This window comes from Delphinus delphis, chromosome 1 (genome assembly GCF_949987515.2).
Source record: "Delphinus delphis chromosome 1, mDelDel1.2, whole genome shotgun sequence".
NCBI lineage: Eukaryota > Metazoa > Chordata > Mammalia > Artiodactyla > Delphinidae > Delphinus > Delphinus delphis.
This window is the reverse complement of record NC_082683.1, coordinates 44,502,059-44,529,356: the sequence shown is the minus strand read 5'-3', so window position 1 is coordinate 44,529,356 and position 27,298 is coordinate 44,502,059. Positions and strand designations below refer to the sequence as shown.

General features: G+C 51.6%; 1 protein-coding gene across 3 annotated transcripts in view; it reads left to right on the top strand.

Annotated features, from left to right (window-relative positions):
* GLIS1 (GLIS family zinc finger 1) overlaps positions 1-27,298 on the top strand; it is a 225,704-nt gene that overhangs the window by 126,216 nt on the left and 72,190 nt on the right. For 2 of the 3 annotated variants that reach the window (XM_060005257.1, XM_060005248.1), the window contains exons 2-3: positions 11,400-11,577; positions 15,843-16,725. In XM_060005257.1, coding sequence (XP_059861240.1) covers positions 11,400-11,577; positions 15,843-16,725 — 1,061 coding nt within the window. Of the gene's footprint in view, positions 1-11,399; positions 11,578-15,842; positions 16,726-19,632; positions 19,657-27,298 lie in introns of all 3 variants that reach the window. The other variant, XM_060005242.1, reaches the window with a different exon arrangement.

Below are 27,298 nucleotides of genomic sequence, written 5' to 3'. Positions count from 1 at the left end.
CTGTGCCACCAGGGAAGCCCTCATTCCTTTTTATGGCCAAGTAATATTCCATTGTATATGTGTACCATGTCTTCTTTACTAATTCCTCTGTTGATGGACATTTAGGTTGTTTCCATGTCCTGGATATTGTAAATAGTACGGCAATGAACATTGGGGTGCATGTATCTTTGTGAATTAGGGTTTTCTCAGCGTACATGCCCAGGGGTGGGATTGCTGGATCATATGGTAGCTCTATTTTAAATTTTTTAAGGAACCTCCATACTGTTCTCCATAGTGGCTGTACCAATTTATAGTCCCACAAACAGTGTAGAAGGGTTCCCTTTTCTCCACACCCTCTCCAGCATTTATTGTTTGTTTTTTGATGATCACCATTCTGACTGGCGTGAGGTGATACCTCATCGTAGTTTTGATTTGCATTTCTCTAATAATTAGTGATGTTGAACATCTTTTCACGTGCTTTTTAGCCATCTATATGTCTTCTTTGCAGAAATGTCTTTTTTTTTTTTTTTTTTTTTTTTTTTTTTTGCCGTACGTGGGCCTCTCACTGTTGTGGCCTCCCCCGTTGCAGAGCACAGGCTCCGGAGGCGCAGGCTCAGTGGCCATGGCTCATGGGCCCAGCCGCTCTGTGGCATGTAGGATCCTCCCGGACTGGGGCACGAGCCCATGTCCCCTCCATCGGCAGGTGGACTCTCAACCACTGCGCCACCAGGGAAGCCCCAGAAATGTCTGTTTTTTAAAAAATAAATTTATTTATTTATTTTTGGCTACATTGAGTCTTCATTGCTGCATGCAGGCTTTCTCTAGTTGTGATGAGCGGGGGCTACTCCTCATTGTGGTGCACGGACTTCTCATTGCAGTGGCTTTTCTGGTTGTGGAGCACAGGCTCTAGGTGCGCAGGCTGCAGTAGTTGTGTCTCACAGGCTCTAGAGTGCAAGCTCAGTAGTTGTGGTGTACGGGCTGAGTTGCTCCAAGGCATGTGGGATCTTCCCGGACCAGGGCTCGAACCTGTGTCCCCTGCATTGACAGGCGGATTCTTAACCACCGCACCACCAGGGAAGTCCTGAGAAATGTTTATTTAGATCTGCCCATTTTTTTGATTGGGTTGTTTGTTTTTGTTATTGAGCTGCATTAGCTGTTTGTGTATTTTGGAGATTAATCCCTTGTCAGTTGCTTCATTTGCAAATATTTTCTCCCATTCTATGGGTTGTCTTTTTGTTTTGTTTATGGTTTCCTTTGCTGTGCAAAAGCTTTTAAATTTAATTAAGTCCTATTTGTTTATTTTTATTATTCTAAGAGGTGGATCAAAAAAGATCTTGCTTCGATTTATGTCAGAGAGTGTTATGCCTATGTTTTCCTCTAAGAGTTTAATAGTATCTGGCCTTACATTTAGATCTTTAATCCATTTTGAGTTTATTTTTGTGTATGGTATTAGGAAGTGTTCCAGTTTCATTCTTTTACATGTAGCTGTTAGTTTTCCCAGCACCACTTATTGAAGAGACTGTCTTTTCTCCATTGTGTATTCTTGCCTCCTTTGTCATAGATTAAACTATGGATGTGTGGGTTTATCTCTGGACTTTCCATCCTATTCCCCTGAACTATATTTCTGTTTTTATGCTAGCACCATACTGTTTGGATTACTGTAGATTTGTAGTATAGTCTGAAGCCAAGGAGCCTGATTCCTCCCGCTCCATTTTTCTTTCTCAAGATTGCTTTGGCTATTCGGGGTCTTTTGTGTTTCCAAACAAATTGTAAAATTTTTTGTTCTAATTCTGTGAAAAATGCCATTGGTAATTTGATAGGGATTGCACTGAATCTGTAGATTGCTTTGTGTAGTTTAGTCATTTTCACAATATTGATTTGTCCATTCCAAGAACATGGTATATCTCTCCATCTGTTTATGTCATCTTTGTTTTTTCATCAGTATCTTATAGTTTTCTGGGTACAGGTGTTTTGCCTCCCTAGGTAGGTTTATTCCTAGGTATTTTATTCTTTTGGATGCAATGGTAAATGGAATTACTTCCTTAATGTCTCTTTCTAATCTTTTGTTGCTAGTGTGTAGGAATGCAAGAGATTTCTGTGTATTACCTTTGTATCCTGCAACTTTACCTAATTCACTGATGAGCTCCAGTAGTTTTCTGGTAGCATCTTTAGGATTTTCTATGTATAGTATCATGTCATCTGCAAACAGTGACAGTTTTACTTCTTCTTTTCCAATTTGTATTCCTTTTATTTCTTTTTCTTCTCCGATTGCCATGGCTAGGACTTCCAAAACTATGTTGAATAAAAGTGGTGAGAGTGGACATCCTTGTCTTGTTCCTGATCTTAGAGGAAATGCTTTCAGTTTTCCACCATCAAGAATGATGTTTGCTATGGGTTTGTTGTATATGGCCCTTATTATGTTGAGGTAGGGTCCCTCTATACCCACTTCCTGGAGAGTTTTTATAATAGGGACTTAATAGATTAGATACAGTTAAAGAGAAGATTGATAAATTGGAAAATAAGTTAGTAGACAATATCTAGACAGAAGCATGAAAGTTAAAAAAAAGATGAAAAATTCAGAAAAGAGCATAAGAGAGATATAGAACATGGTGAAAAGGTCTAACATACATTGTTGCCCCAGAAAGATAGATAATGGGCAAAAGTACTGTCTGAAGTGATGATGGCTAGTAATTTTTCAAAACAGACAATTTTGCATGTAGGGGAGTGGAGGCTGCTCTTTCCTTAGTGTCAGAGAATTTCCAGGCCTCTGTCTAATTAACCCAACTTGCATTACATGCCTATCTCTGAGCCTGTCACTGTGGCACTGTGGCTGGGGAGATGAGACCATGCTGATGGTCTAACCTACCCTGGAAAATGAATAAGAACAACAGTGAGAGCAGGCATTTATATAGTGCCTACTGTGTGCCAGGTGTACTGTTCTATGTACTTTACATTTGGTATATAAACCCATTTTAACATCATAAACTGTGGCACAGAGAAGTTAAGTCAATTGACTTAGACAAGGCCACAGCTGGTAAATGGCAAAACCAGGATTCAAACCTAGTCAGTTATGCCCCAGAATCTGCATTGTTATCTGCTGTGCTGTACTGTCTCTTCTTCTCAAGCCCCATAGATAGATATGGAAATACGGGACCCTATTAAGGCGAGGAAAGGAGGGAATGAATATTAGGTGTTATGGACTGGATGTTTGTGTCCCTCCCCAAATTGAAGCCCTAACCTATGTTGAAGCCCTAACCTATAGTGTGGCTGTATTTGGAGATGGGGCCTCTAAGGAAGTAATGAAGGTTAAATGAGGTCATAATGGTGGAGCCCTGATCCAATAGGATTAATGTCCTTATAAGAAGAGATACAGCACATGTGTGCTCTCCCTCTCCTCCCCACCACCTCCATGCATGCACTGGGAAAGGGCATATGAGGGACATAGTGAGAAGGTGGCTGTCTGCAAGCCAGGAAGAGAGCCCTCACCAGAAACCAAATCATCAGGAACCTTGATCATGGACTTCTAGTGTCCAGATCTGTGAGAAAATACGTTTCTGTTGTTTAAACCGCCCAGTCTGTGGCCTTGTGTAATGTCAGTCCAAGCAGATGAATACAAGCAATCAGCTGCATTGACCCTAAATTTCTTAAGGATGTGGAGCAATGTCTGGGTCACCACTGCCTTCCAAGTCTGAGAGAGCTGGACTTACATTTTGATTCCACCATTCAACAGATGCATGACCTTGGGCAAGTCACTTATTCTTCCTCTGGGAAATGGCGTTAGTAATTCTGGCATGGAAAGAGCCTAGTACTGTGCATGGCACATAATGGGCACTCTATAAACTTTAATATTCATGATATATTACTAAATGAAAAAAGCAGAATACAAGAAAATAAGTATATCATCCTTCTTTTTGTCAAAAAATTATATGGATGCTTCGGGAAATACCATAGAGGTTTATGTGTCATCATGTCTGCTGGGGCTCTCTGGTTTGTGGTCTTATACATGATGTCTGTTTTCTAATTGTTGCCTCAATACATTTTCTAATTTTTTCTGCAGCAAATGTGGGCTAATTTGATAGCAATAAAAGAGTCTGAGGGAAGACTTGGCCCACATATATGTTTATATACGTACCTGCGTCTCCACGTGCAGCCAGCCTTGGGCTGCTCACTTCCTGGCCCTGGATGGGACAGAGTTGCAGGCTCACTCTGGTTTCTCTGTGGCACCTCCATGCTGCTCAGGTTTTACTGGCCTGAGTCCCCGTAAATCTAGCTTAGCCTTAAAGGGGAATTTATGGAGTTTTTTGTGACCTGGGATAAGAGACGCCGGGCGGCCAGAAGCCCGGCGTGAGGCCTCGAGCATCAGGCTCTATGGCTCCAGAGGCCCTGGCAAGGTTACAGGCCCCCTGATGGGGCCTGGGACACCCCAAGACAGCTCTGCATTGAGCAGCCCATCTCGCTGGACTGTGGAGACTGGAGAAAAAGCTCAGACGTCCACTGTCCTGCTTCTCCTCTTTCAGAAGCCCCCACTTGCTGCTGATTGTCAGGCCTTTGGGTTTGATGAGGAGGGAAGAGAGGGGATGACGGGGCAGCACGGAGGCGGAAGGGGCCCCGGAGTGTGGGTGCAGCACAGGCTTGGCATCTGCTGAGCGTCCTTGGAGAGCCGGCGCTCACCTCCCTGGCCCTGAGAATGGAGCCTGATACTCCCTGCTGCTTGGGGTCTCTAGTGCTCCTCCTGCTCGGGCCTGGCCCTCCCACTACCCAGAGGGGAACGCTAAGGCTCAGAAAGGGGGCCTGCAGAGCCCAGGCTCATACTCAAGACCCGTTGGCCTGAGGCTGCCCTCTGTGGCCCCTGGGCCTCACTGCCTGGGGAAGTGGGCCACTGTTGCTGGAGAAACACCACCTCAGGGTGCTGTGACCATGTGTCTCCTGCCTGTCAAGAAGGCAATAGAGGGACTTTTACTGAAGTGCTGACTGTACCAGGCACCACACTGCTACATGTATTATCTCATTTACCCCTAACAGCCACCCCTTGGAGCTGAGATTCTTATCTCTGTTTTACAGATGAAGGAACTGAGGCTCAGAAGAGTAAGGTAGCTCATCTAGGGTGAAGCAGCCAGAAAGTTAATGGTGGAGCTAGGGCTTCAACCTAGGTGTGTGTGTGCAAAACCTTGTTCTGTTTCCCCAAGTCACGGTGTCTGATGTAGAGGAAGCACGAAAGTGAACTTTGGATAATCCTCCCAGCCACTCCGCCCCCTTCCCAGTGTTTCCAAGCACCTACTGTAGTTCTAACCGTGTGCTAGGAATGAAGGGAATATCCCCAGTGGGGCCCAGGTGTTGAGAGAACCTGCTTGCTGTGTGACTAGGACGAGCCTTTCCCCCATCTGGGTCCCTGTTTTCTCTTCTGTATATGAAGTAAGTTGAACAAAATCATGTGTCAGAATGTACTGACATTCAGCCGCTCTGGAGCTCCAAGACCTTGTCCTGAAGGATTTCACAGACTCTAGATGAGGCGGGACTTTAACCGCACTTACAAGCGTCAACGTGGCCGTGCAGAGTATTATAGTCCCCACCTTGTGGTGATGTTGTGGAGATTTAGAGATCAAACATGTCGAGTATTTGGGACTTCCCTGGTGGTGCAGTGGCAAGTTAAGACTCCGCCTGCCAAGGCAGGGGACACGGATTCGATCCCTGTTCTGGGAAGATCCCACAGGCCACAGAGCAACTAAGCCCGTGCGACACAACTACTGAGCCTGCGCTCTAGAGCCCAGGAGCCACAACTACTGAGCCTTCGTGCCACAACTACTGAAGCCCATGTGCCTAGAGCCTGTGCTCCATAACAAGAGAAGCCACTGCAACGAGAAGCCTGCGCACTGCAACAAAGAGTAGCCCCCACTCACTACAGCTAGAGAAAGGCCGTGCACAGCAACGAAGACCCAACACAGCAAGCAGGCAAGAAAGGAAGAAAGAAGGAAAGAAAGAAAGAAAGAAAGAGAAAGAAAGAGGGAGGGAGGGAGGGAGAGAGAGAAAGGAAAGAAAGGAAGGAAGAAATGAAGGAAGGAAGGAAGAAAGGGAAGAAAGAAAGAAAGAGAAAGAAAGAAAGAAAGAAAGAGAAAGAAAGAGGGAGGGAGGGAGGGAGAGAGAGAAAGGAAAGAAAGGAAGGAAGAAATGAAGGAAGGAAGGAAGAAAGGGAAGAAAGAAAGAAAGAGAAAGGAAGGAAGGAAGGAAGGAAGAAAGAGGGAGGGAGGGAGGGAGAGAAAGAGAGACAGAAAACAAAGGAAGGAAGGAAGAAAGGGAAGAAAGAAAGGAAGGAGGAAGGAAAAAAGGAAGAAAGAAGGAAAGAAAGAAAGAAACCACATGTCAGATGCTGGGTTAGGTGCACCCTAACAGGCAGCTATTCGCAGGGGCTGCTGTATGCAGAGGTGGGGAAGCTTGGGGGAGGGCGGGAGAGACCAAGGAACGTTCCAGAAGGAGATGCACTTCTGCTGAACTCTGAGGGCCCAGAGAGATTTGGGAGGTGTCAGGCACCCTGACTGGAGGGCTGGGGTGTGTACAGTGCAGCAGCAAAGCACTGTGGGAGTGGGAGGTAATGCCCAGATAGGGGGTGAGCCCAGGCTGTGGGGACCCCTGAGCCAGGCTGATAGCACCTCCATTTATCAGGTGCCACCAGGGGCTGGCCCTGCAGTCAGAGTCGACAGTGGTTTTCATGTCATCAACACCCATAAAATGCTCCTCGTTTTACAGATGCAGGAAAGTCTTTCTAACTGCAAAGCCCACCTCTAACTGCTGCACTAGATTGGGGTCAGCATGTTACAGCCCAAGAGCCAGTGAGCTCTTTTTCTCAATAAAGTTTTATTAGAACACAGCCCAATCTTCTGTTTACACGCTGTCTATGGCTGCTTTTCATGTTACAACAACAGAGCTGAGTAGTTGTGGCAGAGAATATATGGCCTGCAAAGCTTAAAATATGTGTTATCTTGCCTGTTACAGAGAAAGTTTGCTCTCTGAGCCCTACACTTGCCATGTGAGCTTGGGTAAATTGCTTGCCCCCTCTGAGCCTGTCTGGCCAATTTCTGACGGTTGTAGCAAAGCTTATAGGTGATGGCTATGAAATGTTTTGACTGTAAAGTGCAGTACCCTGTCACCAGCCTGGCACCTGGTGAGCACTAAAAGTCTGCTTGTCCATGAATGAGGAGCAGTCATCATGTAGGCCTTCCTAGACCCAGCCAATGGCTGCCTCTGGGACAGCAAGGAGGCGGCATCTGGGCCCGAGATGCTGAATGCATCATTGTCCCTCTCATGCAGACTTGGCAGTTTTCAGTGTAAATTAAAATTCCTGTGGGGAGTCACCTTATATGTGGTACCACTTTATAGCCAAGTCATTACGGTAATTTGCAAAGCTCTGTGGTGTGTAACTGGAGCCATTTGCTTTGGATTTGCTGGCTGTGACCTCATTCAGGCTGCCCAGTTCTGCATTTGGTGACCCCTGAGACTTGGGGGCTTGTCCTCTTGAGCCTGGCCTCAGGGTCATCCAGACCTGACCTTCTTGGGGATAGAATACTTCTCATACAGGCCCTGCCTCCCAGCCCCATCCTGAATTCGAGGATAAATAGAAGAAGTAATTATCATTATGATCGTCATAACTTTTCGAGTGCTTGCTGTGAGATAGGCATCATGCCAAATGCCTTGTGTTTGTAATTTCACTTAATTGTCACCACAACCTTGTGAGGTAGGTGTTAGCACCACTTTACAAATGAGAAAACTGAGGCTTGAAGAGGAAACTAAACCGAACTCTTACCTAGCCCTGGGGGTGCCAGTCCAGGTTCTGCTATGGATTTGCTGTGTGATTAAAGCACAGTCTTTCCCTCTCTGAGCCCCAGTTTCTTCATCTATTAATGAAATAGTCACTCAGTCCCAGCCCTGACATTCTAGGTTTTCTCATCAATCTGTAAAAATGAACAGAGGACCTTCTCATCCTCCAAGCCTCCAAAGGAGCTTGATGTATGTGGGGAGAGTCAGGTCCAGGGTCTGCTCGTGGCCCCCTGTGGCACAGAGGGAGGCATGGCTGCTGGGTGCCAGTCCGTTTTCAGGGCACCCCCCAGCCTGCCTCAGGGCAGCGGGGCTGACATGCCCCTCTCATTCCCCTGCCTTCCCAGAGAAAGACACCATCCCTGCTCCCTGGAGATAGAGAGTAAGCCAGGGTGGGTCCTGTGATACCCTTGGGGACAGAGAGGCAAGATGTCAATGGGCAGGAAGGCAGTGGGAGGGCCCAGGGTTGAAGAGTGACTGTAGCCACATCTCTCCAGTGGTGACAGCACCGCTGGGACAAAGCTTCTGGTTTAATTTCCAGGCTTTGAGAAAGCAGGTGGCCTGGAGCAGAGTCCAGCATGGGTTTGGGGAGACGTGGGTTTGGACTCAGCTATGCCAGCAATTGCCATGTGACCTTGGGTGGCCACTTGCCAACTCTGGTGCTCATGTCCTTCCCTCTGTGAGGCGGGGAGGGCAATGCTTTCCTCAGGGTGCTGTGAGAGTCACATAAGACAAGGGCTTGAATGGGCTTGGATCCCCGAGCGGTGCCAAACTGTGACCTGAGGGACTCCTTCCCAAAGCTGTGTGTTTATATATTGTAGGAAAACTTCTTACTGTATCCAGTGGAAAAGAAGCCAATAGTCCCCAACTGTTTGTCTGGTAATGACTGTTTCTTCCCCCGGAGGTGATGAGTTTGCATCCCAACTGAGCCCCTTACTCCCTGTTTGACCTTGGGTAATGCACTGAATTTCTCTGAGCCTTCGTAGGCTCATCTGAGATGGAGTGGTCTTACCACCTGGCAGAGTTGTTGCAAAGATTGAAGTTTAGCAGTCATTGTAATGGTTGCACGTTGACTTCCCCAAAGGCTCCCCAGCATGATCTTATTGGAGTCAAAGTTGGGGATGCCTGTTGGGGGGTCCCCAGTTGTTCATCGTTTGGCTGAGAGACAGCAGGACAGGACTTGAGCTCTGAAGTGTGAGAGGTCTGAGTCTGAATCGTGGCCCCGCGTCTTACAGACTCCAGAGCCTGGTGGAAGGCACCTAATCTCTCCAAACTTCCACTTTTCTCATCTGGAAAGTGGCTGTAATGAGCCCACCTCACAGGGATGGACACTTAAAGGAATCAAATGTTCCTGTTGATCACATAGGAAGGGCTGATGAATAGGGCTTGATACGTGCTGGCCTCCCTGGTGCCTTTCTGGGGCCCCGCCTTCCATCTCTCCGTACATCCTCCTGTGGGAAGGAGGGGTAGGTAACCCAGAGGTCCCCAACGGGCCTCGTGGGTCCTTGAAAGAAGCTTGGAACCATGTCCCTGACCCAAAGACGCTGGCAGAACAGCCCCATGTGGTGATGAAGCTCTCTTTGCGCCAAATGCTATTAACAGTCATAAAATCATCCACAGTTTTCTCAGGCCCAGTCCCAGGGTTTGCCTCAATGGGACAATAAAATCACAAGCAGAAACAATTTGGAAAAGGCAGAGACCGCCTTGCAGAGGAGGAGTTAAATGAGCGGCAGCCGGCTCTCATTAACTCAGGCCATTCACATTTGTTACCAGGGATTTCTTTTTAATTAAAAAACAACCAAGTTATTAAAAAATAAGCTTGTGAGGGGCTGGCCAAGCAGCAGCCCAAACCAGCAGGAGTGAGCGTTCCTCACAGCAGGACATTGGCCCAGTGCTTGGCCTGGGAAGGGGACCAGACGTCCACTTCTGAGGAAGTACTTGTCTGGAGACTTGTCACCTGCCCTGGGACCTTGAGAGCATGGCATTCTCATCTGCAAACTGTAAAGTGCTCGGCAGGTGAATGCCTAGTGCCTGTTCGGAGCTTTGGGCACGTGGCGAGTAAGCACTGAGCGTCTGACCTTCTGTGAAGGGGCTGCCTGGGGGTGGGGTAAAGCTAGAATTAGGGTTGGGGGAGCCGGATCCTTGAGGATGAGGTTGGACTTCTGTCTTCCTAAGAGGCCACTTTTTATTACATAGTGATTAAGACATGGGTTTGGGTCTGATGGACCTGAGCCAGAGATCCAGCCCAGACTCTTACTAGCTGTGTGATCTTGGGTGAGTAGTTTAGCCTTCCTGAGCCTCTGCTCTCTCCTCTGTACAATGGGCATAATACTGATCTCTCCCTATGGGGGCTGCAGGAGGCCCCAGTGAGGCAGTGGAGTCAGGGCCTGCACATCCTGCTTAGCTTCAGGGCTGATCGTGTACTGGTGTCAGCTCTTTTCTCATCTTAATGGTTCATCTCGCTCAGTGTTGACAGTCCCTGGACAGTCCTTGGGCCTGTTAATAATGTTTTATTGCATCTGTCAGACACTTTATACTCTTCAAAGTGCTCTTTGACAATACGAGCACTTTCCACTCCAGGTGCACCACCTACTAGGCACCCACACTTGGCTAAGGCTCTGCACCTCAGCTCTCAACACCTCACAGCATCTCTGGAGAACTGGTGTGGCTATCCCCATTTGACACAGGGGGACTCAGCCTCTGGAAGGGACCTGTCCGAGTCACAGACTTGCTTGGGGGCAGTAGGGGCTCACACTGGGCCCATCAGGCCCCAAAGCCCTTTCCTCCTTAGCATAACCCTGCCAAGTGACTGGGCAGAAAGCCCGAGAAGATAGTCTTCAGATTAACCCTCCTCACACTATAGACGAGAAAACTGAGGCCCAGAGAGGGCAAGTGGCTTATAACAACCATGTCTAACATTTTTGTTATACTTTATATAGTTTTTGAGGGCTTTCAAGGGCTTTATATAGATTTCAAGACTAATTGAGGCACGTCTGCCTCAGTTTGTCTTCCTAAAAATCCCAGGAGTGGGGCACAGCGGGCATATGATAGTTAGGCTGTCAAAGAACCGTGGAGGATACAGAGGCGTGAATAACTGTATACTGTGCTTCTATGGGGTAATGCAATTTGGAAAACAACATGGATTCAGCTTCAGTGATCAGAAGAACACATTCTGTTCAGTGAGCACCTCCTCCTTGACCTACAGATGTTAGTGATGCTTGCCTGGCCTGCTGGGCAGCCAGCCCCAGCCATGGCCTTGCACCTTGTCAAATGAGCGCCAGGATCATAGCTTGTAAGCTCCAAGAGGCAGGAGTGTGTGTCTAGCTCACCATGTTTCCTGCACCCGGAGAGTGTCTGGTATGTTGTAAGTGCTCTGTGTTTGTGTAAAGATCAATTACCCACTGGAGCTCAGCATCTGCATCTGAGAACTGGGGATTTTATTATTGATCCTGCTGGTGATTATGGGAATTAATAGGTGTCCCCAGTGCCTGGAATCAGCAAGGGTTCAGTTAGTGTTTCTCAAGGGCACTCTGTCCCACCTGGTACCCCAGTGACTGCCCTCTGCAGGCCATCCCCACTCACTTTGTCTCCTTTTCCTGTCTCTCTCTGCATAGTGAACGGGAGCTACGGCCACTGCACTCCGGGCTCAGAGAAGAGTCTACTGGACCTGGACCTTGCTGAAGGCCCTGGCCCCCCCTGCCGCCAGGGCCTGTTTCTCCCTGCAGGAAGCCCACCACCCCGGGGCCACCCCTCAGCCTGTGAGAGGCTGCTGCATTTCCCCCACCCCAGCAGGTATGTGCTCCGACCCCATGCATCAGCTGCCTTCTGTGGACGGTAGCTGGAAGCCGCAGATCTAGGGCCTCCAGACCTCACCTGGTCTGCCTGGCTCGTGGGACACACAGGGAAACTGAGGCACAGGAGGGCCAGAGACCAGCCGGAGCCCAGTAGCACATGGATGGCCGCCTGGTCTAGGCTCTGGACCTCAGCATTGCAAGGACCCATGAGAGACAGGAGTGGCTTTATTGAGGTGTGTTTCCCTGTTGCAGAAGCTGAGCTGACTTTACAGAGAATCAGTCATTTCAGAAGAAGAAAAAGATTCAGAGGATGAGGGGAGAGGTTGGGGAGGGAAGACCCAGCTCAGGGTTCACGCATGCTTTAGTGATGAACCCTGGACTGCTCCGGGAGCCGAGAGGGGTTCCTCCACCCAGGCGTCTCCTGCCCCAGGAAGCCATCACCCCATAGAACTCTGCCAGGTAACCATCATTCAGTGCTGGTGCATGTTCACCTCTGGACAGATGTTCTGCCAGATTGCATATGGGGCTGAACTCTGCCTCCTGCGGCTTCTCCCAGGATCCAAGCCATGCCTCTGTGCCCTCTGGTTTGCGGACAGGCAGAGGCCAACCACAGACAAGCCTCTGCATCCACCTGCTCAGCCCTAGGGCCCTGAGCCAGTGCCTGGGGCTGCTGGCCTGGGGCCTGTCTCACAGATCACAGAGTCTAAAAACTGGCCCAGTTGCCTGTTTGCAATTGGTTCCTTCACCAGTCATTCATCAGGGGTGGGTGCCTTGGTGAAGGAAGCAGAGATCTCCCCGACAGAGTTTACTTTCCAGTGGGAGCTCCATGGTGGGAGATATTACTAGTTAGCAGGATGCTTATTCTTCCTACATGGAACCATTTTTCTTTGAGGATGTAGATTCCCTGTGGCTTAGTGAGACTTCTGATTTACAGGAGTGTGTTCGTCTGCTTGTTAGTATGCTTTGCCATAACAAAACACCTCAGGTTGGGTGGTTTAAACAACAGACATGTATTTCCTCACAGTTGGGGAAGCTGGAAGTCCAAGATCAAGGTGTCTGCAGGTTTGGTTTCTCCTGAGAGCTCCTTGGCTTGCAGATGGCCACCTTCTCACTTGCTGTGTCCTCACATGGTCTTTTCTCGGTGTGCACACCCCTGGTGTCTTTTCTTCTTACAAGGACACCAGTCTGGTTGGATCAGGGCCCACCCTATGACCTCATTTAACCTTAATTACCTCCCTGAAGGCCCTACCTCTAAATCCAGTCACCAAGGGGTTTAGGACTTCAAGCTGTGGATTTTAGGGGGACACAATTAAGCACATGATGAGGAGCTCAGCAAGCATCTTTTAGACTTGGAGCGGCACATTGTTTGGTGACAGTCAAGTGCATTTATCTGCTTGATTGTTCACTGAGGCCCCCCTGGCAGCATCCAGTTTCTCCAGGGAAATTCGATCTCATGGCAGAAGCTACAGTAACCTAGTGAAAGCTAAGGAAGTGGATTTTTGTTTTCTTTTCTCTTTTGGTAGAGACGATCAGAAACATCATTTGTCGTTTTGAACGTCATTTGACAGGGCACAGGAGAGTCTGTACCCAGAACCCTATGCCAGCATCAGTCTGAGTTGCTGCCACCTCTGCTGCTGATCTGGCTCTCCCAAACTCCCTCATTTTCCTAAGGAAAAAGAGGGCCCCAGCCCCTCTCCCATACCCAGTTGGATTCTATGCCTTCTCCCTCCCGCCAGATTGCCTTGTGTTTGGGGTCTCTCCGTTCATGCGGCTCCCTCTGATTCAAACAGATCCAGGTTCACATTCCTGCTCTATCGCTGCCTGCCTCTGAGGGCTTGGGCAAGTTGCTTTAGTTTTCAAAAGTGTCAAACAGATAGTAGTCTCTCCCTTGAAGAACTTGGCCATGCCTTCAGCTACCATGCACCGTTACACTGTTAGGATTCATGAGACGGCCCCTGGGAAAGCGCCTGGAGTTGTCCACTTTTTCTAGGGACCACACTCTCAATTTCTAGAGATGTGATGGGATTTGCCTGGGGTGTACAGGGCTCAGTGGCAGAGCAGGACCAGGACCACTGCCCGGCCCCACAGGGACACTGAGGGCAAGGGGAGGGGCTGCCTTAGCTGGCATTCGGAGCCCGGAAACCCTAAGGCCTGAGCTGCCCCGTCCCTGCCGGATGCCATTCGAGGTTTTGCTGTTGATTATTCGGGTAACTTCAGTCACAGAACACCACAGCTGTTCTCTTCTGGTGTTGGTTGCTTTAAGCTGGCACTGTTTTTAAAGCAGTTACTTCAAACAGATGCTTGCCTGGCTGCCCCTCCCCATCCGTGCCCACCTCTGCCAGGCCCAGGATCATGACCACGCAAGGAACAGCTGTGCACTTATTTTTTTTTAAGCTTCACAAAGTCACAGCTTCCAATCCAATCTTTAAGCCCCTCAGAGCTTTCTGCTGGCAGTGGTGGGCCCAGGATCCCCAGCCCTGTAGATGGGGGGGGGGTTATGTATTTGCTCCTTCTGATTCCACCTGGTGACCATGCTCTGGACAGCAGAGTTCCTGGGAGGGAAGAGAGGTCTCTGGTGAGTGAGGCAGAGAATTGTTCAAGTGTAGTTGAGAACCAAACGGAAGAAGAGCCCCTCTCCCAACCTCCTATCCAGGGAGCACTTCAGGTTAGGTCTACACAGGAGAACTCTACACCTGGGAGGGAGAAGGGGAGCCTGGGTTCTGGTCCCAGCCCTGCTGCCGGTTTGCTGCTTGTGACTGCGGTGAGCCCTGTGCCCTCTTGGTAGCGATGGGGTTGGAGCCGGTGCTCTGGGAGGGCTCCGGGCTCTGACTTTCCTTCTCCCCTGTCCTGTCCCCTCCCTTCCACCTCAGGGCTGGAGTGGAGGATGCCACAGCTGCAGGGAGCCCGAGAGGGAGGGGCTGGGGCTACAGGGCCATGCTGGGAAGCAGAGGGACAGGTGATGGTGCCACAACCCCCGGCTGCAAAGAGCCCCAGGACGGCAGTGTTCAGGATGGCAGTGCTGATTGCACCATTCACCCTGCTGTCCTCTTCCCAGAGGGCTGTCACGGCATCTGTTTCCTCCCTTGATCCTGGCAGCCTCCCTCTGAGGTAGGGAGGGTTAGTCCTTATTTCACAGGTGAGAAGACTGAGACTCGGATGGGGACAGGTGTGAGGGCACGTGGGGTATCCTAGTCAGACTTTGGGCACATAAGCAGGCCTCCTGTTCTGCCCAGCCAGCTCCTGGGGCTTCTCGGACCCTGAGCCCACTGTCACCTTGCTGGTCTCTTCCCTTCCCAGAGTCCTCTGATGACCGGCAGGCCCTGATATCTCTTCCTGCACTTATTTGTCCCACATTTGGGAAAGGCCCCTTCTAGGAATGCATGTACCACATGTGTGATGATGATAGCATCTTGGCCAGCTGGGTCCTGCCCATCACCGTCCTCACCCTCAGGAGAACCATTCTCCTGTAGCTGGGCTACAGGGAGAGGCCCAGACCACGTTGCTAAGTAAGGTTCACTGAGCTGCGAGTGGCTGAGACCTGAGGGTTAAGAGGTGTTAACCCAGGTCTCTTGCTGCCCCACCTGGCCTGCCTGCCTCCAGCTTCATTTTGTACATTCATGACCTTGAAATTCTGCACATTCCCCCCAAGAAACTTTTCCTCAGTTTTTCCTAGGATGACCCCTCACTGTGATTGTGATTCAAACCCCACCCGCTGACGTTCACAGTGGAAAGAACAGATTGCTTGGGGCAAAACATCACATTTTTAGAAATTAAGAAAGATTACAAGAATTAAGAGAGATTTAAGGGACCAGTAAGCAGAATTTAAAACAAACTGGACCTGGTGTCCCTCAAAGAGCCATCCTCAGCCTTCTTCCTCCAGAAGTCACTAGAAGGTCACGGGAGGGGGACAGGGCAGACCCGGGGAGGCCTCAGTGGCAGGACGGATAGCACTTGGGCTGGAGAGGGTGGGCTGGAGTTAATAAAAGGATGAAATGCGCTCCTTTCTGGCATCCTCCTGGGCACATTCATGTCTCTTGAACCTCTTCCCAGCCCCCTCCTCTTCCTCTCTCTCCCCTTCTCCCTCCACATTCTTCCCTGCTGACCGGGCAACCAGTCCTGGTCTTTCTGCTGCCAGCCCTCAGCCTCCCTCTCTTGCTCTTGGCTTCTCCACCCCTCAGTCCTCAGGCTCCCCACCGTCCCCTGCCTGGACCTCCCCACTGTGGAGTGCCCACCCTCTCATGACCCCTGTGCACTGTCTTCCAGGTCGCCCAGGCCCCAGGCCACCTATGTGAACGGAGGCCTCCCGGCCACACAGCACATCAAGCAGGAGTCCCTGCCTGACTACCGGGCCATGACGGAAGCTCGCGCACCCCTGTCTGCCCACTGCCGGGCCCCGCCAGCCACGGGCCTGCACACAGACCTGGACCTCTCGGGCCGAGGCCTCGCCAACCCCGCACCTTCCTGCTACCTTCTGGGCAGTGAACCCAGCTCTAGCCTGGGCCCCCCACCTGAGGCCCACCTGCCTGAGGGTGGCCTGAAGCGCTGCTGCCTCTTGGGCCTGCCCCCCGCATCCTCAGCCTCCGCCTCGCCCTGCGCCTCCTCCGACATCACCTCCATCATCCGCTCCTCCCAGACAGCTCTGGTCACCTGCGTAAATGGACTCCGGAGCCCCCCTCTGCCGGGAGACCCGGGGGGCCCTCCCAAGAGGGCCCGGCCCAGCCCTGCGTCCACCGAGAGCCACGAGGGCAGTTTGCAACTTGAAGCCTGCCGGAAGGCCGGCTTCCTGAAGCAGGAGCCCGCGGACGAGTTCTCAGAGCTCTTCGGGCCTCACCAGCAGGGCCTGCCACCCCCCTACCCCCTGTCTCAGCTGCCGCCTGGCCCGGGCCTTGGAGGCCTGGGGCTGGGCCTGGCGGGCAGGGGCGTGGCTGGGCGGCAGGCCTGCCGTTGGGTGGACTGCTGTGCAGCCTACGAGCAGCAGGAGGAGCTGGTGCGGCACATTGAGAAGAGCCACATCGACCAGCGCAAGGGCGAGGACTTCACCTGCTTCTGGGCGGGGTGCGTGCGCCGCTACAAGCCCTTCAATGCCCGCTACAAGCTGCTCATCCACATGAGGGTGCACTCGGGCGAGAAGCCCAACAAGTGCATGGTGAGTTCCCATGGCCGCCGGGCTGTGCCCCCGCCACCCCCAGCAGAGCAGCACCCACCTCACTGCCCTGGGAGAGCCCTGCCTAGGCTCCTCACCCTGGGGGCTGGCTGGGATGTGGCCACAGGTCACAGGGGTCAGTGCCCTGTCACTGGGAACCTTGGCAGAGGGCCAGGTACCCCATCCTCCACCCTCCATGGCCTGGTGTCACACACACTCGTTCAGGTGGTGACACACGTGCTCTGAGGTCAAAGCAGCTCGGCCAGCCTTCTCTCTTACATACAAAGGCTCAGTGTCACACCTGCCGGTGGCCAGGTGAGTCATGCAGAGTACGCTCTCCCCCAGCACTGGCTCTTCACCTGGAGTCCTTCCCAGGGAGACTCTGGGGCCTCCTGGAGCAGCCACAGGCTTGATTCCTCCAGGGAGCACCGGGTGCTCACAGGCATTTGGCTTGAGAGCTGTGGGTACCCAGGGTAGGCTTTGGGGTAAGGCCAAGGGTTAGCAGATAAGGGCCTGGATAGCACCTGCAGTGTTCTGGCTGAGGTTGAAACTAAGCTTTCCAGGGAGACACACACACACACACACACACACACACACAATATAGGCACCCAGGCCTCCAGCCCTTCTAAGTGGTCATTTGCATGTTCTGCTCTCACTGTGGTGGAAATCCGTATCAGAGGTTAGAAATTTAGTCTTAGTCCCTGATATCTTTAGCCAGGCCACTGTGCCTACCCACAGGGCCCAGCCAGCCCACCGGGACAGGCGCCTGCCTGGGGTTGGAAGGGCTGATGGAGCCACGAAGGCCCAGCTCCGTCTTCCCAGCTGCTGGGGCTTGGGTACGGTAGAGGAAGGAAGCAGTGTGTCTGGTCTTCAGGGCCAGTGTCGTAGCCAAAGTTGAGTTCTTCCAACACTTGTGTGCTGTCACTGGGCCCTGCCTCATGGAGAACTCAGTCTGGGAATGGGTGCAGCTTGGGGAGAGGTGCACCTCTGTCCCTGCTCAAAGTGCAGGGCAGCATTTGCAGGACCAGGGAGGGGCAACCAGCGGCATAAACTCCATCCTCCTGGGACCAGATGTTCGCCCTTGGGGCACATCTCCTTGTGGAGCTGTGAGCTGGGTACCCACTGAACCAGCTTATTCAGCTTTGAGGAGGCTGGGTCTTGAGGATGAGAAGGAATTCACTTTGCAGACAAGAGAGGGTCAGGGTTGGCATGCTGAGGTTGTGGGGAGGGGCTGGAGTGAGCAGGCTGAGAAGCTGACTGTATCGTGTGTCTTTGGACCGAGAGTGTGCTGGAGGCAGAACTGGTGGCTGGGCCGATTCCTGGCGACACCCCCATTCCTTTGGGGTGTTGTGACATGTGCCTTGTGGGAGGGCACGCCCCTGCCTGGAAGGAGATGCCCAGCGGACATCGCAGGGTAAGGCTCCTGGACCACAGACAGTCCTGTCTCTCTCTGAAATCCTGCAGTTGACAGCTGCCGGGCTACAGTTCTCCTTCATGTCTTCTCTCCTGGGGTGATCCCAGTGGTGTACGCAGGGTCCTCGAAGAGGCTGCCCGGCCTGAACCCTGGTGTGGCGTGGTCAGTGGCCTTCTCGCACTCAGGCTCCCGTGTAGCATCGCGGCATCCAGGAGTTTCTGTTAGACACGAGGGACCTTGGAGATGATCTAGGCCTTCCCTGTCCATTTTCCACGTTGGGAAACTGACGCCCAGTGAGCGGGTCACAGAGGCTCAGATCACTCAGAGCAATCTCAGGACCTCTCTGTAGGGCTTCTTCTCCGGGGCCAGCCTGCCAGAATCTCTTTTTGTTCAGCAGATTCCACAGAACACTGGCTCACACCTGGCTCTGGGGACAGACCTGGACCTGCCAAGATCTTTGCCTGAGGGCGCTCACAGTCAGAGATGTGTGGGAGATGGGTGTGGAGATGAGTGACAGGGTCTGGGATGGAGTTTGCATCGGCCCAGGGAGGAGAGATCTAAAAGGGCTTCATACAGGAGGTGATGTTCCAGCCATGTCTGTACTTACCCATGGCTGCGTTTAATCTTTACAAGAGTCCTGTAAAACCAAGGGTTTTTATAGACGAAGAAACAGACCCCACATTGGGGGTCAGTAGGGTCCAGCTGGCCTTCCACCTGCTGCTGTGAGAACACTTCATCTTGCCTCTTAGGGGGTTAGGATTATGGTAATAACACCAGCAAGCAGCTCCTGAGTGCTGACCGTATGCGGGGGCTATTCTAAGCCCATTGTCCTCATACTCCATGTGGTCCTCACAACAACCCTATGGGACAGATACTATTAGTCCCCATTTTACAGATGAGGAAACTGAGGCTCAGAGAGACGGCATAATTTACCCCAGGCCACACAGCTAGTTAGAGACAGGCCATAACAACAATAATAATAGAGGCTAATAATCATGATAGTAATAATAGTATTGATAACAACGATAAAAATAACTTGCCCAGGGTTACACGGCTAGTAACCGTTGGAGTGGAAGTTGAACTCACATCTTTCTAAGCCGTGATGCTCTTGTTTGTGTATATCTTCTCCTGTTAAACTGATTATTCTCTGGGGTCCAGGTACCAGCCCTGCCGGGTGCCATCCTCTGGAGATGGTAGCAGAGAGCTCTGAGCTCCGCCTTGTCCGCAGTGGGGGTGCTCCCCCTTCCTGCAAGGCTGGTGCAGTAGGTAACCCAGGGGAAGGGGCGGGCCCTAACCCGCACCCCAGATAAATACAATCTCCCTTCCCTGTAAAATTATTAATTTCTCATGACAGGCCTCTGCTACCATGTGCTGTAATAGACAAAGGAATTTTGGACCCGGAGCCTCTGGAGAACAGGAAATAGATGAGACACTTTGATTGCAGAGTAAATGGCCCACTAAAATAGCAGTTAATCCTTTTATTATCTTTCCAGCAGCCGTTTCCACAGTTCTTTCATGAGGTAAGCCTTCCCCGCCCCGTCCAACTGTAACACTCCCATCCTCGCAGCTGGTTCACATTTAGCCTGTGGAGCCTCTGCTTCCGCACCCGGCGGGCCTAGAGGTGCCTGGAGGAGCCCAGCTCCCCTCTGTCCAGGCCGTTCATCCTCAGGCTCAGCCGGGGACCCAGGACTCGCCTCACCGGCCCACAGGGTGCACCGCCCGCCCCCCACCCTGCCCTTTCCACAGCCCTTCCACGCCGTCCAGCGGAAGCTCCCTAATCTCTTTGCAATATCCTGTTATGTTTCTTACGTTGTCGGAGTTGTCTTAGCCTTATTATATTTGGGGTTTCATCTGTGTTACGATAGCAAGGTTACGTCCAACCCAAATACTGACGCGACGCCTCGAAGACGTTAACTTTGAAAAGATTACTTTCTTGCTTTCTTAGGTTGGCTCTCTCAGACGGTTGGAATTCTGATTGTCTGAGACTGCAGAAATTAGCAGACTCTGAGTTTGCATTTGTCCACATCGAGAAAAAGACAGGCAGAGGAGAAAGAGGAAAACTTCTTCTAACCTTGGGTTTTATGAAATAATCATGACAACAACCCCTGACTTTTGTGAAGAGCTTGACCAAAGCTGTGAGCTCAGCATGAAGGTGTAAAAGGCAGGTGAAAGCCCAAGTCTGGAGTCACACTGACCTCGGGCCCTGCCACTTACCAGCTGTGTGACCTCAGGCAGGTGACTTAACCTTTCTGAACCATAGCATACTCAATTGTAAAACGGGGTGATAATAGTACCTACCTTTTAGGACTGTCGTTATTAGGATTAAAAGAGATGACATAGGGCACTGCTTAGTTAATTCTCATCTTCCCCAATCACACTCTTCACACTGATGGTCTTAGGAGATTCATACATTAGCCCTAGGAGTTAGGACAGGATCTTTGACAGCTAGTTTACAAATGAGGAACCTGAGGCTCAAAAGAACCTGTCAGGAGTGGAACCTGGACTTGAGGTCAGCTAACTGCTGCAGCCTCTGCTGTTGGTGAGGTGGGCAGAGCTGTCACATGCGCTGGTGGCCTTGTGGTCAGGTGTCTGCCAGCGATGCAGAGCCCCTGCTCGGTGCCAGACAGTGGCTATTCGGGGTAAGAAGGGAGAGCCAGGGCAGAGGCACAGGGAGGGGTCTCTAGGCCCTGCCCTCCAAGTTCTGATGCACAGCTGGAGCCTTGAGGCTGGACTTAACATCCTGCCCGGGTCCCTCTGGCAGCTGCAGCCGCACTGACCATTGGTCCCCATCCCTCACCCTGCCCAGTCTTTCCTAGGTGCCACTGGACCTGGGACCAGGGATATACCTCAGAGAGAGGCTTGACAGGGGGTCCGGGATAGCATCTTATGGGAAGTCCTGAGGGAGAAGAGACCTAATATATTCTGAGACAGTCTCTCTCCAGCCAGGGATTACCATGCCCATTTTACAGAAGAAGAAACTGACATTCAGAGACGCAATGGCCTGCCCTGTATCACCAGGCACAGCTGCCTGGACCATTCCACAGGCCACACTGCCCTCTACCACCTGCCTTTGCCCAGCTTCTCTATTCAGCAGAGTAGAGTCCTCTGTGCGTCTCACATCACAGTGTGTGGGGTCCCAGGGCATCTGCTCCTTCCGGCCCCCATGTCCTGAGACCAGCCTGGTGGGTTGGGCACATTCCCAGGCCAGCTGACACCCCTGACTCATGTCAACATCTCAGGCTCATCCCAGGGAATTATCTGGGAGTTCGAGATGTCTGAGCTGGTGGCTTTACCAGTCCATCCTCATCACGCAGGGAGAGGGCATGGGGAAGACAGGTCCTGAGAGGATGGGGGTCTAGGATGGCACAGCAAATGGGGCAGCTTCAGTGGGCAGGGGAGTTCCTGAAGGGGCCGGTAACCAAAAGTTGGGGAAGTTAGACTGTGGGAAAGTGACCCTCATCCTCCCCTTGAGACACTTGCCTCACTGGAGGGGCAGCAGCCTCTCGTGTGTGCCAGGAGTCGGGGGTCCGGAGACAAAGATGATGTGATGTGAGACTTCTAGCGCCGTGGGAAGGATTCTGCCCTTGAATCTTGCCATCTTATTGCTGGATGATGGAGGGAGGGAGGGAAGCCAGGAGCTGAGGATTTGAGCCTTGAGTCAGTCAAGGGGGACAGGAACGTTATTGAAATACTCATTGGGTGTTTTTCAGTATTGAGGGCTTCCACACATGTGTGATCTCAGCACTCAGAACATTCCTGGGGACTGAAATTATCCCCATTTTACAGATGGGGAAAGGATAGTCCAGTTCATGCCCAAGTTCAGGCCCCAAGTGCATCATGGGGTCAAATTTGAACCCAGGTCTCAGCCTGACTCCAAGGACTGTGTGCTAGCCATGACCCCAAGCCACCTCCCAGGCAGAGAATCATCAGTCTGCTTGCAAACGTCGAGAGAATACCCAGATCTGAAACTTGTTGGGCAAGCTGACACCGAGCGCCTCCTGTGTGCCAGGCCCTGGTGGGCCTTGGGGTCACAGAAGGGAATCAAAGCCAGCCTGGCCCTGTGGAGCCCTGATGGAGCAGGGAAGCAGATAGACATCTGCATTTAACTACTTTTCCCAAGCCAGCGCCCCATCATCTTGAGAGCCTGCAGGTCCCTGCCCTGCTGACATGATGGGTCTTTTGTCCTATATGAGAGGAGAGAACACTCATGGGATGAAGAATAAGACATTTTACCTTTTTAAAAATAAATAAGTCACCTGAAAACAGTCTCCGTTTCTGGAGGCTGGGGTTTCTGGTAAGATTAAAAGGCTGCAAAATTGAACATGGTTTTAAACCCCTTGCCCTGGAGGAGCCAGCTGTGCATGAGCCCATAGAGGCCAAGCTGCTCCAACCAGGTCAAGCCCACCCACTTTGGAAACGGGCCTGAGCCTCATCTCATTCTAGGGGTGGGGGTCGGGAGGAAAACCTTTTTGAGCAAAGGCAGCCATCTAGTTTGCATCCAGATATGCCCTCGTTAACAACCCTTACTGAAGTCCCTCCTCTGGGCCTTGGCTTTTGCTGATACCTCTGCCTGAATGCCTTTCCCAGCCCAGCAAACTCCTAACCATCCCGCACAACCCAGTCCAGTGTCCCCTCCTCGGCACCCCTTTTCTCCATGTGTCCTGCTCTCCCAGCACATGTCGCCCCATTTATAACAGTGCTCCTGGTATGGCTGAGTGTCTTGGGGACCACATGCTCTTTGGCACCTGGCCTGGCCTTGGAGGCAGAGGAGCTGAGTCTGCTCCCTAGTACAGAGGCTCTGCCCTAGTGGCCATCTACTCTCTCTGCTCCAACACTGTGTGACGTTGCCCAGACACTGCCCTCCAGAGCAATTTCCCATAAAGTTACAAGAATGGAGGGACATTAAAGATGGTCACATCCATCCCTCATCTGATGCTTGAAGTTTTCCTGCAAGAAAGCCTTAATTCGAAACTTGGCTTTTCTACCTAGCAGCCTATGATTGGTGTGCAAGTAACTTGATTTCTGTAAGCCTCTGTTTTCTTACCTGTAAAGTGGAGGGAATAGAACTGCTGTGAGGCTTCGATGAGGTACTATACATGAGATGTTGCGTACTGCCTGGCACACAGTGAGTGCACAACAAATGGTCTGACTGCTCTGGGCAGTTTGCATTAGGAAAGGAGAAGAGGGAGGGTCTAAAAAGCATAGGGGCCATGCAGTCATGAGCATCCCCAAAGGAACAGAAAAGGCTGTTGTAAGTCCCAGCTCTGCCATGGATGTGACCTTGGATGGGTCACTTGGCTATGCTGAGCCTCAGTTTCCTGAACTGTGAAATGGGATTAATGCCTAGCACTCTGTGTTCCTTGGGTGCTCAGCAGATGCTAAGGCCCTTTCCCCTCTTGAAGCCAAGGTTCCAGCTCTACAGATCTTGGCTTACACTGGATGCCTTCCTATCTCCTCCAGTCTTTAAAAATCAAACTCAGGGACCTTCATAAGGAGAGGCTTTCTGGGAACTGCAGCTTTGCATTCAACTCAGAGCCCTGAGGGCCCCCTCTCACCACTGTCCAGAGGGGGAAACTGAGGCCACAGATGGAAAAGGCTTGCCTGGGAAAGAGGAGAGGAAGGAGACAGGTGGAGCTGGAGACTCATCCCAGCTCTGCTGCTCACTGACTGTGCCACCTTGGACAAGTCACTTCACTCCTGAGCCTCCGTTAATGTATCTATAAAATAGGGCTTCTGATGCTCACCCCAGAAGAGTCTCTGTGAGGGGTGGATACCTGTGGTCCACAAACTGCAGAGAGCTCTGCAGAGGGGATCAAGTTGAGTCCCCATCTCCCAGTCCAGTGTTCCGGCCTGTAACCCGGCCCCAGAGTACACAATCACCCTCACAGGCGTGTCCCTCCCAGATGGGTTTCCCATCGGGCACAGAACCTTTTAGCCACATGCTCCCCAGATGCAGTGCTTGGCCTTTAGGCCTCTGTCTGCAGCTCTTCTAGCTTCCTCCTTCTCTGCTTCACAGTGCCCCCATACGTCCCCCCTCGCCCTTCCACCTCTATCCCCCATCCCTCCTACTCCCATTCACTTCCCCATCCCTACCTCATCTCCATCCCTGGCTCCCCGCCCTCCATCTTATTTGAATTCTGAGCCAGAGTTTGGTGAGCCAGGGTGGACCAATGGCTAAAGGTATAGGATAACTGTTGGGGTTCAAATCTCTGCTCTGACCCTTAACCAGCCGTGAGACCTCAAACAAGTCACGTGGTTTCTTTGAGCCTCAGTTTCCTGTCTGTGTAAAAGGGAGAGTGTTGTGAGAATTAAATGAGATCATGTATGTGGAGTACTTACCTCATACCTGGCAAAATACTCCATGCTTGAAAACAGGAGCCCTTGTTCCTGTTTTTTTTTTTTGAGTCATCAAACCCGAGCTCTCATAGAGATGAGAATTCCTGGGAGCACCAAACTTGAGGGTACAGGAACACTGGCCAAGTTTTGTGAACTCCACACTGCTTTATGGAATATGAAAAACATTAAGGATAAAAAAACACAGCCCTCTGAATTGAATTTAAAATAATAAAAGGAGAGAAAGCTTTTGAATTTAATGTAAATGGAATTGAAATGATTCTCTTATTGGACTGAGAAAGTCAGATAAAATCAACAGTGACTTGAAGAAAGTGTCCAGAACATGTTTTCTGAGAGGGACATCCTGGAAATGGTAAACTTCATGACTGAGCGTTAATAGGCTCTGTCTCCACAGGATGGCAGATGGGTTATCTGAGCCAACTTCATGCACCTCACTTGGCCTGCTGCAGTGACTGACCTCATCCGTTAAAGGGGTGATGGGCCACACCAGCGCTATGGCCTCAGTCACCTCCAAGACCCGGGACACTCAGCTTACCTGCTCCCCTCCCTCGGGAGAGTGCCTTGGGCTCAGCTGTGCTGTCTCCCCCCTCACTTCTGCCACCTTTTCAACACAGCTTTATTGACACCCATACTGTGCCAGGTTTGATGCTAGAAGCAGGAGGTGCAGCATCAAATGAGAATGGTCTGGTGCCGAAGGAATTAACCAAATGCTGCAGAGGCACAGAGGAGGGAGAAGGCTTCCCCCAGGATGTCACGAGAGCTGGGCTTTGAAGGGAGGGTAGGAGCTTTCCAGGTGCAGACCATGAGGAAAGGCATTTCAAGGAAAGGGAACAGCATATAAAAGATGAGACAGTCTTGGCCCTTGAGGGGAGCATAGGAAGCCTCTTGTGCTTGGAGTGTGTTCCGTGCATGGGGGCTGGGAGTAGAAATGGCAGTTGGAATTGAACCTTATAGGGCCTCGAAGTCCAGTATGAAGAGCTTGGACTCTGTTCTGAGGGCAAGGGAGAGAATGGTGGAAGGGTTCTGAGCAGGAGAGTGACACGATCAGCATTAACATTTAGAATGTTGGTCGTGTGGTGGGTGCGTGCAAGGGGGAGCAGCAGTAGGCAGATGAGGACGCAGAGGCCCAGGAAGGAGCCTTCTTCCCGGGTCCACCAGAGCAGACAGCAGCACCTGGCTGCCAGCCAAGGCCTGGGCACCACAGGCCAGGCCAGCTCAGCCCAGCGAGCCATGCTGAGCGCAGTGTCTGTACCTGATTGGGTACCGGGGCTCAGTCCCCCTTTGGAAACAGCATCCAGCACATTTACCAGTGGGAAATGGGAAAGGCATTTCCCATAATGTGGCTCCGTAAAGTTTGCACAACTGTTCTTTGTTTTCCGTCCATCCCCACAATAAATCTTCCTCCACTGCCAGGACTGGGGCCTCCGTGGTCTGTAAGTGATTACAGCGCTGACTTGTGCAGTGCTGCCCCCTCAAGATGCATTCTTCTGACGTGGGTAATGATAAAATGAGAGTCCATCACTGAGACTCATGGCCTTGCAAGTGGCCATTTCCAAACAGCTGGGAGGTGGCCGCCTGATGGAGGGCAGCCTGCTCTTGCCTCCTGCACGTACCCCCCAAGCCTTCCTTGATAAGTCTGCCACGTTGGGAGCATGAGCCTTGGAGAACAGAGAGAGTGGTACTCCTGGGCTGTGTGTTTCTTGGGGATATCGGTCTCTGCTGGGCATGGAGGACAGCAAGTGCCCTGTGAGCGTTCAGCTGATGTTCCATGAGCCAGCCTCTTTGTTGTACTGAGCCAGAAAGTGTAGGGTTTTCGAGCTGAAAGTAACATTTGTAGCTTCCCAGGGCATGACCAGGCCCTGGGGTGCAGTTTTGATGGGTGTAGTTCCTGTGCTCAGGGAATGCACAGGGCAGTGGCAGGATCCCTGTTTTATAATGGGCTCGCTGAAATCCACGGAGGGGAAGCTACCTGGCTGGGTGTCACATCTGGGACTCCACCTCCTGTCCCTGGCTCCATGCTCAGTCATCTTCCCACTGCCCACAGCTGCCTTCTGCTCCTCTATTTAACAAGTCTGTGCTCCCCAGAATCTGCTGATGAATCCCTCATTTGGGGAGTCAGTTTGGCCTATGGGGTCATTTCTGACCAGGTTTAGTTGCCAAGGAACATGATAGCAATTGGAAGTCAAGAGAGTTTGGCCCCAGGAAGAAAAATGAGTCTGCTGTGCCTCCAATACTTCCCCAAGATCCCACCCCCCACTGACTCTCCCATTGCTTCTCCCCAGGCATCCAGGACCAGAGGAGGTGGCCTCGTGGAGGCCACAAGTCCGAATGCCTGTGTTTGCACTTTTGCTGTTTGCTGCTGTGGGAACTGAGGCACGTAGAGAGGGTTTGGCTTATTGAGATCACGGAGCAAAAGAACCAAAGCTCAGGTCCCTTGCCTTCCAGTGCAGTGCTCGTCCCGCTGTGCAGAGCCGCAAAGTCTGTTGAGTACCTACTATGTGCCAGGCCCCGTGTTGAGAGCTGACTTGCATTGCCTCCACCTGTACCATCACTGCCTCCCAAATTCTGGAGAACGCTGGCTTGTGTTGTGTTCACACTGGGGAAGAACCTTCCAGGGAATCTCATCTGATGCTGCTCCCAAGCCCTGCAGCACCTTTTGACAAATGGGGACTCGAGGCCCAGGGTGGGGAGGCAACCCCCCTGGAGGTCACGCAGAGGAGATGGCTGGCAGCTTGTGCAGTCCACACGTGTCAGAATCACCTTCCCTCCCAGCAGGATCGGGTTCAGGCAGCACTGTCCAGCAGGCTC